The sequence below is a fragment of the Uncinocarpus reesii genome, genomic scaffold (assembly GCF_000003515.1).
Source record: "Uncinocarpus reesii 1704 scaffold_3 genomic scaffold, whole genome shotgun sequence".
Classification (NCBI taxonomy): domain Eukaryota; kingdom Fungi; phylum Ascomycota; class Eurotiomycetes; order Onygenales; family Onygenaceae; genus Uncinocarpus; species Uncinocarpus reesii.
Genome location: NW_003052498.1, coordinates 856,931 through 868,306, shown reverse-complemented (window position 1 = coordinate 868,306; position 11,376 = coordinate 856,931). Strand labels below are relative to the sequence as shown.

Sequence of the window (11,376 nt, the reverse complement as noted above, 5' to 3'; positions counted from 1 at the left end):
AGAGCCAGAGTTTGAGTGGTGAGATCTCGCAGTTCATGCTCAGCGTCGTCTCTGACCAAAAACTGACGCTGCGAGGGTCATGTTTGTCTTGTTTGCAGGTTTGCCTAGTTTGCACCTCTCACGACAATGGATACAGTCAGCCAGACATGCCCCTTTTCCAGGGCTCCGATATTCGCAAAACTACACCAACTCAACCAGACCTTTGATAAGGTAGTGTTTACACTCTGTATGATTCTGACATCCACTTTAGGCTGTTGCAGCCGACACTTTGGTTACTAAAACAGTATGAGTCGAAACTATCGAAGGAACTAGGAATTTAAAAAGTGAACCCGGTTGCCGCCATTGACCTAACTCTATCGATTCGAAGGCGAGTTGAGCTTATTCGCTTTCACAACTGCTGACCAAGTGACCTCTGCGATGACACGATTTGGATTCCGCGTGGAAAGGGCTATCCAAGCGCCACCGCCAACGGGGAAAACCAGAACAGAGAAAGAAAGATCGCAGCATGAGGTTGAAAGACGGAAGGGCAGGCGGAGGTTTAGGCTCGAATCCCGTTCGACCAAGTGGCAAGCGGCACCCATGACAGTATTGCAGTAATCTTCCTGCCTGGATCTTGGGGCCTTCACATCTAGCCCCTTTCCTGCGCGTTCAGGAGGGAGCTACCACTTCCAATCAATCCCGCTTAATCAATGACGCCGTTGACAGCTGAGGTCCAGAGTCAAAGTTGCCTGAGGTAAATCAGTTCGTGGATGCCTAAAGCCTGTACAGTATAATGGCGTTAGCCATACGATGATACAGGAGCGATCCATGTTTGCACCGTCCTAGAATTCATGAGACCCAGCATCCATCCATCCAATGCATACATGGCCCTCACAGGTGCCATGGTAACAACAAAGAGGCAGACATGCATTCTACCGGCGTTCTGAATGAGCTGAAACTCAAGTCGTCATTTTCACGTAGGCTGTTCCTTCCGGACATTGGTGATGACTCGATAGCAGTGCAATTAAAACGGGAGACCCCGCCCCGTAGATTCTTCAACGCTTTTCCTCGTTTCCATCTTGATTATTGCGAGAAATTACTCGACCAAGATTTCTCAGGCAACGAGATTTCTAGCTTTGTTGACCTTTTTTTCTTTGATAAGCCCTGACAATCGACCATAGGGTAAACGTTATAATAAAATCCAGTTTCTGCGTGGCACCTTTGTTGGCCGGCACTTTCGTTGGTAGGGTTGACACACGAGTATTATTAATGAATGTGTCCAACTCTTCATAGGAGATGGATTCCTTCCTTCCATGGCCACAGCCAACACCGTCACCAGTTCAAAGTTGTGAACGCATAGTCCGTGACGGCCCGCTCCGATTCGACTCTAATGCTTCTTCGGGGAGCAAGAGGAAGCGCACAACGCCGTTGCCGAAGCCATCCATGCCACAAACGACTTCAGTCGGGCCAAATCAAGCACCTAACCAACGGACCCTTGAATCCGCAGGGAGCACGATTTCCTTCGCCGGGAAGTGCCAAGAGGAAAACGAAAGGAGGAGCAATGGCGAAGGAAAGGCCAAGGAGCGAGCAGTTGGAGATGATTCTGGGGCGTCGGGTCGGGATTTGAGGACGAGGTTAGGTTGGGCTAGATGCGGGAAATGGTTGAACGTCGTCCCTGAGCTGTTACGTATAATCCTGAAAATTTTCAAAGAGAGCAGGGCAGAAAGAAATACAGACCGTCGCACACATAAACAACGACGGCGACAACGCCACGACCTTCTGCGGCTTGCGTTATTAAATAATTCGAAGAAGAGAAAGAATACACCCGCCCATCTATCGATTAAGAACCGCGCTGGTCTTCCGTTACGACCTGAGCACGGTCGGCTTCCAAGGAGAGTCTGCGTCCCGTCTTCGGCTGAAGATGGCACAGTACGCTGCGTCCCCGTGAGCGATAAACCAAGGCTCACATCATCGAGCAAATTGATTGTGACTAGGGAACCGCAAACCGGGCTCCTAATCTATCTTTATGACGAAAGGGCAGGCTGCGTTTATATGGTCCCAAAATTGAAACTCATCCAGGCTCTTGACCGGGTAATGCCGAAACGTGCTGTATCTCAATCAAAAGACGAATTGTGGGAATTACAGCGTTTGCTGCGGCGGTGGGGCGGTCAAACTTGTAATAGTATTGAGCAAAATACGAAATCTTCAGGTTGAATGCGGGTCAATTATAGCAATAGCACCAATAGAACTAATTGGCTTTTTTTTGAATCCCAACTATGAAAAACCTATGAGACGGATATATGACTACGATAGAACGCGTCAATACACACTTTGCTATAATTTTCAACGCAGATAAAAGCATGTGCTTACCGGAATTCAAAATGGACCCCCTTCAAAAGCTCTAGAAGGAAATATGAAGTAGTCGACAAGTGCAAGGGCTAGGCCTTCAACATTGGAAAAAACCCTGAGTAATGTCAGATTAGAAATACAGGTCAACAGTTGAGATCCCCTCCGGAATATGGGTCCAGGGCAATAAAAATCATGAAAATACATACGTTCTTCATCCAGTAACGTTTTCGCCTTCCAGCTTTCATTTATCCATTCAACAGTCACAATGTGCGGTATCCTACCTGCACCCACACGTTTTGATATACTGGATCGCAAAGCAGAGACGTCGGCCGACCTGCTATCCTTGTCAAGGATAATGTGCGTAACACGTTTATCATCCGGTTTAGACACCAGTGACGCGCCCGCAAATCTAGCGATATTGGATGCAAGGCGGGAGGATGATACCTTGGAATCTGAGCTGGATCTAGATTGTGAAAAGTATAATACTTGGTTTTTAAAGAGCCAGCCGGGCAAGTCGTGAAACGTGCCTTCTTGTTCGTGTCGGGATTGCATCTGGTCCTCGATTTTCGAGATGCGGGATGCCGAAAGATTTGAGATGGCGGGCATAGAGGCGAGGAGCTATTAAGAGGTCAGATAGATGGTTTCAACGCCCTTGAGGGAATATATCTAATTTACCTTGGTAAGCTCCTTCGTTGTGGTATCTCGTACGTAGCTGTCTGAATATTGGTCGACGTTTGAGGAAATCTCCTGCTCCTGGCCCTTCACGGTGAAATACATATGTCTGTGACACGAGACAAGTTAGAAGCCTGAGTCCGGAGAGTATTCGGGGCATGCTTCTATCAAACCTTGGCTCCAATGGGAGTAATAGATCCGGCAGGCCCAGGTCAGCTTCATTCTGCTTAATGCAATCAAGTAGCCACGAAGGTCGAACGATGTTTTCTTTCGCCGCTTTTTGTATCGAAGCCACCTTCACGGTCCCTATGTGTCTTGTCAGAATTGGTCCGTAGGAGCTTTGGGATGCCGCAAAGTACTTCGCTCCGCAATGCAAATTGTATTTGATGCTGCTGTGTTCGTCTGGTAGATCTTGCCACCATTTGCTTTTATCAATTTTTCCAGCTCAAGTTTAGATTTCTTTTCTGGTTCAAGCGCATCGGTCATAACGACTAGAGAATCACTTTTAGACGTGAATATTTGATCAGATACTGGTAGAACTCACAGAAGTTCATTCCTTCAAATACACGTCCCGACGGACCGTCGAACTCAGCTTTTTTGTTTTCATCATATCCCGCAATGGTAAGGGGTTTCTTTGTTGTTCTCTTAGGCTTTCTTTTCCGGGAGTTATCAATTTTGAATTCTTTCTCCTTCTGTTCCCGTTCAGCATTGGACTTTAAATCCATAAACTCCTGGATCGACAGTGCGCTTTCCCAAGTTTTATCCATTCGCAACCTCTTGAACCGTGGGAAGCGGACAGTTAAGCCCAATCGAAATTGGTCACTGGGGGTTACGGAGGATGCTTTCACGCATAGTACGACAGACTCATCGGGTCTAATCCAAACATCGGGACGTTCGTATTGTGCGTCGCCACCAGCCAATTCAATAAATTCTGTTGGCGGCTTCTTGGGGTCCCAGTCCTTCCATTTACTATCGGTATGATGACGAACATTCGCATAGTCGGCAGCAGTAAACCCTCCACCGACCTTGCAAAATGAGTAGCATTTCATCGGATTAGCGCCTTGTCGAATTTGAGCTTCATCAACCCTCAGCCCACAGAGAAAGGTTGCTAATGCACCACCCCTCTTCCCTGAACCGTAGTATCCACCGATCACCACGCAATCAAGGGATTCACCAAATTCGGTCATATATTCAGGCTTCACTTTCATCCAATCATCATGGCGTTCATTCAGTCGATAGGGTGAGTCGGGATTCTTGAGAACAAGCCCTTCAGAAGCTTCGGCCACAACCTTACGAAGTTGAGGCTCGATATGGGCAGCAGAATAACCGACCTCGTAGGTATGAATTTCGAAGCGACGATGCACGGGCTTAATGCTAGCCTCTAAAGCCTTCCTTCTATCCCGTAATGTGTATCTAGTTAACGCCTTATCATTAAGATATAGAATATCAAAAGCGCGAAATAGTGGCCTTTGGCCTGTGGCGGAGAAAGGATTCCGTTGCTCTGATAGTGCAGCAGTCTTAAGCGTGCCAAAAGGAACCGGGGCGTCTTGTTCTGGGTCCCAAGTGATCATTTCTCCGTCAAGAATGATGTTCTGGACCCCATCTGCGAAAGCATCCTTAAGATGGCGGGTCAATGCGCCATTCTCATCATAAAAACCATTTCCATATAGGTAAGTGTAGTCCTTGGCTTTGCGTGACCAAAATTTAAATCTTTTCCCGCCGGTAATGGAATCATCAGACATCATGTGAAGCTGCATTCTCTCCCCATCCATCTTTTCTTCAATCCAAAACGAAGGATCTTCTGGTGACAGCCTCATTTTCTCAATCATTCGTTGGAACGAATGCATCTGAAACTGTGCTAATTGCGGCTGAAAGCATTGCATAAGGGTTACCCCAGTCTCTTCATCCTCCAAGCGGACGTTTGGGTTGTATAATTCCCAGCAAACCCGCCGAAGGCTGCTCGATATGCTAAATAGAGTCTCTGCATCTGGGTGCCAGATCTCGAAAAACGTACGTTCGGTGGCGCCAACTTTCATTTGGCGCAAAATAATCCTGATGAGCCATAACAGTTCCTCAGGGTTCATTTTCCTGTAGAAGTCTTCAAGGATAGGTAGCTGCTCGTCTTCCTTGTTGGCAGCAGCTAATAAGTCTAGCTTCTCGTTGACTTCCTGGACAGTCATGTTGCCAACCTCCGTTCTCATAGGCCGCTTTGAAATTACCTCGTAACAACGTCCAGCGAAATCGCCCGCCATTCGACTAGCCATGCTCTGCCCTGGGAGCTTCCAATTCAAGAGGTTGAAGCCATCCTCGGAGTTTTTATCAATTTTCATTATCTTGACCAGCAGTTTTCCAATTGTCTTTTCTTTCAAGCCATACATTGCACGGTCCCGATCTTTCTCAGGGATGATCAATCGAAAAGCTGGGTAGATGTCATCGCCCACCTCATTTCTCCATTTTGAAATGAAACGTTGAATGATATCTCGCCGCAATTCCTGCGGAGAAAGGGTTTGCTGTCCCCCATGTGGCCCGAGCTTTCTACGGGCGACAGTTGACCCCGCTGGCCTTTTCTTGTTTTCATTTAAGGGGTTGAAAAGATCAAGAAACAAATCATGAAAGGGAAGAGTGGGATGGTGGTTCCGCGGACGGTTAGGATATCTATCACAACGTTAATCAAGCTACCGATGATGAGATTCGCCGACATACTTCTCGTCGAGCTCCTGCTCAGTTTCTCCTTTGGGACCGTTGAGACCGTCCATCGCCGCTTGCTACCTTGAAAAACTAAATGTTTATCCACGCGTGTCTTGGTAAAGGTTTTGCTAGCCCGTCGATAAAATATCAATTCACAGCAATTGTAATCCCAGGTCCCTCCTCTTGCTCTTCTTCACCTTCTCCACGACACGACGTCCAGCTCCAGGCAGCAGAACGCGACTTCGTAAACGCCTAGTCACGTGCTCTGATGTCACAGCCCCGGTAGAATAAGCGCTGTTAGTGGCTTGGCATCCAATTGATTGAGAGAAGTGGTTTTTGTCTGAAAAACAAAGACTCCATTAAAATACTGTAAGAGCCCTCCATAGAACAATGAGATTTTGCTCATAAAATACGGAGTAGATATTCAAGAACATGAGTTGGAGCTCAGGATGCTCCTTGGAGTGGCTTGGCACATCAGGCTGACTAAACCTATGGTATGAACCAATTAAACTTGTGAGCAAAGGTTGGTGATGCAACACCAAAGCGCAGGCCTCCAAATCCATTGCCCCTATTGCTTACTGCCATCGCTCGTCACATCAAAAAGTCATAAATCATTTGGATATTCACCCTCTAATCCAAGATGCCACACCCTTCAGAGAATGCTTGACACTTTCACCCAATCGATTGGACCCACAATAGCTTTTTCAAACTCTGAGATACACCAACCACGATTCCATGCCAAAAAATGAACGGAACGGGGGCTCTCTGTACCGTGGGACCTTCCAGGGAGATAGGACGGATGCTAGCTTAGATGCTTTGCGTGGGGCAATGGTTGTCTTTCCGTCACAAGCTGGCAAAGCCACAGCAATTCTAAACAGCGGAATTCAAAGCAAGAATGCTGAGTCCACAAACGAGCACAAGTGTCACGATGTCTCCCAATCAACGGAGTCGGTGAGGTCCAGGGTTAAGCAATTTTCCTCTGGTGCAACTGGAACTTTGGAATCTCCGACTGTGACTCCAGGAAACTCAACTCAAATGGAATATCCTCAGCATATTGCTGCCAAGCTTGCGGTAGAGAGATCCGCGGTACAGACCTCGTTGAACCGGGGAACAAAGCTGCCAACACCCATGGTTACCGGAATATATGAATCCCAGCGAGTCAAGGGTCACAGCTCTCACTCGGCTCTACACTCCACAGCCACTCACCCAAACGACCAGACCACATCTTTATCCACCACTCGTGAGAATATCAAGCTGTTGTCAAAAGAGACTTTTACAGACGCGGGACTCGATGTCATAGGGAAACCTGACACTATTTCATCCATGGACAAGAATTCCCCGAAAGGGCCTCCTGCACTGCCCCCGAGGAAAAAGGAAGCGCCTCGGGTTCCGCCCAAATCAGCAACAATATCTGCGGATGCTGCGCGACGGTTACGGCTCGATTCACATCGTCAACCTGAAATTCTAAGACGCTCCACAAGCAAGCCTACTTTACTCCCGCAGCACACTAGCAGGTCCGAAAGCTCTTTAGCGGACGCTATTGCGGCCTCCTCATTAGCATCATCGCGGGCCGCATCTCCGTCGAAGATGGAGTCCAAACCGCCGCCTCCACCTCCAAGGCGCAGTCAGCCTCGTTCTAATTTGTTGTTGCAAGCACCACACGCTGATAGGAATAAATCAAGAACCCCAAGCCCGAGTAAGGGTCTGAAGAAGACTTTACGTGACGAGACCAAATCCGACAGCGATGCGCCGCGGAGAAAGTCCCCAAAACGCGTTACCATTGATCCCCGTCCCTACATATTTGACAAAGGCAACCAAAAACGGCGGCCAGATCAAATCACTGACAAGGACCGAAAGACATATGAAGGAGTTTGGGCGGCAAATAAGGGCATCGCTCGGTTTGGCCTCATGGATGTTCCCGATATCGAGGAACGACGAATTCGGAAATCGGTTTCATTTGAGGACCTGGTCTTTAACATTGTTGTTGACGATATCTGGTCTCGTTCTCGGCTGCCACGTCCCAAGCTAGAGGAGATTTGGAACCTGGTTAGCCACGATGCTCTCGGGATGTTGTCGCGGGAAGAGTTTGTCGTTGGGATGTGGCTTATCGATTTGTCCCTGATGGGCCATAAATTACCGACCAAAGTGCCTAGAAGTGTGTGGGATAGTGTTCAATATGTTTCCCAAATCAATGCCCTCCAAACGGAGTACCAGAGATCCACGGGCTAGACGCGAGATGCATAGGAGTTTGAAACACCTCGTAATTCAGGCTTGAAATCTATCCTGCGATTTTCTGCGTATTTTAGCTAGCTCTCAGTGACTACTTCACCAATATCAAAACCACATTCATCTGATGTCGGCGGCTCCGGATTGGGAAGCGAGTCATGTGACTCACGCCTGGGTGTGGCTGCCTAGCCCAATTGGTCAGTAGCGGGAAACCCTAATTCAACCATCGGGATTGGCTGTGATGAAGATATCAGCCTCTGGCCCTCTCAATGCCTTCGTTCCATTCGTGCCTCGGGTTCTCGACCAGTAGTATTTTGCTGGCAGATTTAATGCAGCTCGGGGCAACTGCAAGTCCGATCCTTCTGGAGTGTTGCGGCGCTGCAGAACCAGGGCGTGATGCCAAGCAACTTCCGATCGCGCAAGTGCATATCGTGTGTGGGGTTTGTGGTGCGATCTCAGATTGCTGACTCAGCAGCTGGTGAATTAACACGAACGTTGTGCTTGGCACCATGACATATGCCCATCGAAGTCCGCGTTGGGCTGAACACGCTTGATCACCTTCTCGTTGTCGCTGAGTCTCTCATTCGGTCGCGCATGCTTCTGCCATGTCAAGCCAATTGCTGATATACTCTACGAGCAAGTTGCTGGAAGGCTAATTTGCAAACCCGGCCTCAACCAGCTTTCGCCAGAGCTAATTTCTGCTCCCGAACGAACATGGACGCGGATAGCAAAAATGAGCTACGCCTGGGAAAAACACCAGCTGGCAGGGGCACTCGGAAGAAGTTTACGAAACCACCGGTGAAAGTCGCTTGTTTATCCTGGTCAGTGGTTCCTTCATTTCGATGGGCGCTGGTTGCGGTCGCATACAGTTTCGCAACTTCTTCTGCTGGACTTTTGATATCGTGAACCAAGGGTTCCCATCTCACCGTTTCAATGAACTGCATTTAGTGACTCAATTACTCTAGTCGCGCCTCGAGAATAAGATGCGACGGGAAGGATCCTTGCTCTAGCGTAAGTTGGTAATGGCCCCAGGCAGAGGAGTGGGAGAAAAGCGTCTGCTAAACGTTCATGACCGTTTCTAGTGCACTCTAAAGGGGAAGGACTGCAGCTATTTACCAAGTAGGCGAGGAGGCCCAAGGAAAAAGAAAGTCATTCCTGCAGCTTCCGTCGCGCTAGAGTCGCCAGATAGCAAATTGTGGAATGTCATCCAGCCGATTCCACGACTTGATGAAGGTATGCGCCGCTGCGGAAGGACTTTTTGGCCGGACAGAATTGACCCAACAAGCAACATAGAACTCTTTAACCAAGTTGACACCCTTGCCGTTCCCGGTGCCGGCCTACGAGCATTAGATTTTCCCGTGGAAGTCCAGTCAATGTTTGAAGGCCTTTTCGTGCCTCAATCTACCACTTCCTATACGCCATTGGCTCCGGAAACTGTGCCTGTACACATTTCCCCTTCAGCCCCGACAAGGGTAAGAGTGTATGGCAGTGAACAAGATATGTCAGTAGCCTACACCAGCTCCGATACCATCCCCTGCGAAATGTGCCAGTCTAATGTGTACTGCAGTTTGAATGGCTATTACACTTTCATCCATGATTATTTTCCGATATTTCCTCCCGCCCCTGCACCGCCTTGTGTCGAAGCGCCTTTAGACATGCCGGCAACCCCTGACATGGCCTCCGATAACCCACCCCTTACCTATCATCCAAAATCTCCAGTGACTTTGGCCATTTCGGCTATACTCGCACGTGTCCCGCACCCGACAGACCCAGACCCATCCTCTCCAGAATCTGTTTTGATAAGGCGCTCGTATTCCCACAAATTCGCTCTGGCTGCATTAGAGAGTGTAGAGGGAGAATCTGAGCTTATCGAATCTTGTGCCAGCCCGGCAGAAGCGCTCCAAAACGAGCGAGCGATACCAAAGCGGTTGCCAGTCCACCCTAACACGCCTGTTGAACTGGAAAGTATACTTGCATTGTTGATCCTAAGCATCTATGAGTATACACAGCGCGGCAACCTTGTCAAGATGCGGAAGCGTGCTGGAGAAGCATACGTTATGGCTATAAACATGTCACTTCATTCACTTGGCAGGGAAGATGATGTATTCGCTGAAGCTAGACGACGGGCATGGTGGATGACAGTACGCTAAAATCCCCGATATTGGGAATGGTTGCATCTAACGACACGGATAGTATTACTGTGTTTGCCAGGGTTCTATTGTTAGCACAACGGTGAGCTCGAGTTCCTAAACTAGTCATGTTAACTGGCCAGTATCTAATCTCTTTTTCGCATATAGCCTCCCACGATCCTTGTGACCGACCCACGTTTCGTCACCCCCTTACCTCATTTTGCCGCTGACACTGAGGTACCTAGGCCCTCTCCCTTTGCCATTGATATTTTCTAACGAATACTTTAGGCTTGGTCTGTTCTAGTTCAGTCGCAACAGGTCTTGACTTCTGCAACCCAATACATATGTGATTTGAACAGGGCTCTCCGAAGCCGTGCTGACATGTCACGCATCTATGAGCATGTAAGGAAGCTTGACTCTTGGGCTGCATCTGCTTTGTCTCAAGCCAATATCCTTCCTCCGCCCCTTTCCTCTATGATCGATACGTATCGTTCGGAGGTTATCACAGCAAACAGCATCAGAGCGATTTCGCGAATAAAAATTAGCAGGTAATTTTGTGTTCCCCTTTGCACCCGTTCTTTCATACTAATAGTTATAAAGTGCTCGTATAAAACTTCATCGATTTCGGGCGTTTTTAGATATCCCTATCTTTATTAAAAAGCACTGCGATCTTACATGCGCAAGCGTTGGGTCAGAAGGCCTAGAGAGTACAGGTACTGAGCTGCTGCAAGCAAGTTCTAAATTCTCTTGCTGCTCTACGACCTTACCCCAGATACCGGATTCTAGTGACGTTTCACCATGCGTGTCCCCACCGGCCTCGGATGCATCATCCGGCTATTCCTGGGTCTCTGAAGAATCATTCCCGTTCTCTAGTTATGATTCGACCGCTGTGTGTCTAGAGTCCGCTTTGACTATCGCACGGATGTTTGACAGTCTACCGTACCCAAACCCTTTCTATGGAAATGGGCGCTTCGCTGGACTTCGTTTATCATGCGACCCTATGCCTCGCACAATGCCCTCATTTGCTTGTTGCGCTATGCAAAGTAGTTATGCGATGCTTATGCTCTATTATAAATCTCATGTCACTAGACACGATGGAAAAAAGAGCCCGCTAGGCAATGTTGATCAGCTACGCGAGAAACTTCGACATGGTCTGCAATGCGTAGTTGGCGCAGTCAAAAATTATGCTATTGCTTTCGAAGCGTTAGATGGAATGAGAGGTTGGCATCCATTCCCCCACAAACCTTGCCCTTCTTAGTACTCGTCTCCCTGGAATTGCTTTGTGTGCTGACAAGCCCAACCGCTCTAGATGAAATCGAAGGGGCCTACATGA

At 48.3% G+C, this 11,376-nt stretch overlaps 3 protein-coding genes across 3 annotated transcripts; 2 read left to right on the top strand and 1 right to left on the bottom strand.

Moving 5' to 3' along the window:
- Positions 1-417: 417 nt before the first annotated feature.
- Positions 418-2,193, top strand: UREG_05064 (uncharacterized protein; the record flags this gene model as incomplete). Its single annotated transcript, XM_002584329.1, has 2 exons — positions 418-585; positions 1,273-2,193. The coding sequence occupies 2 exons, from the start codon at positions 418-420 to the stop codon at positions 2,191-2,193; spliced, it is 1,089 nt and encodes a 362-aa protein (XP_002584375.1).
- Positions 2,194-2,264: 71 nt separating this feature from the next.
- On the bottom strand, positions 2,265-5,756 carry UREG_05063 (uncharacterized protein; the record flags this gene model as incomplete). The annotated part of the gene is made up of 8 exons (XM_002584328.1): positions 2,265-2,313; positions 2,350-2,380; positions 2,535-2,946; positions 3,004-3,109; positions 3,174-3,306; positions 3,360-3,530; positions 3,581-5,655; positions 5,704-5,756. The coding sequence occupies 8 exons, from the start codon at positions 5,754-5,756 to the stop codon at positions 2,265-2,267; spliced, it is 3,030 nt and encodes a 1,009-aa protein (XP_002584374.1).
- A 667-nt stretch (positions 5,757-6,423) lies between these two features.
- Positions 6,424-11,301, top strand: UREG_05062 (uncharacterized protein; the record flags this gene model as incomplete). Its single annotated transcript, XM_002584327.1, has 8 exons — positions 6,424-7,843; positions 8,594-8,735; positions 8,880-8,925; positions 8,997-10,055; positions 10,126-10,146; positions 10,212-10,280; positions 10,332-10,445; positions 10,816-11,301. 8 exons carry the CDS (start codon positions 6,424-6,426, stop codon positions 11,299-11,301), a joined length of 3,357 nt encoding a protein of 1,118 aa, XP_002584373.1.
- Between the last annotated feature and the right edge of the window lie 75 nt (positions 11,302-11,376).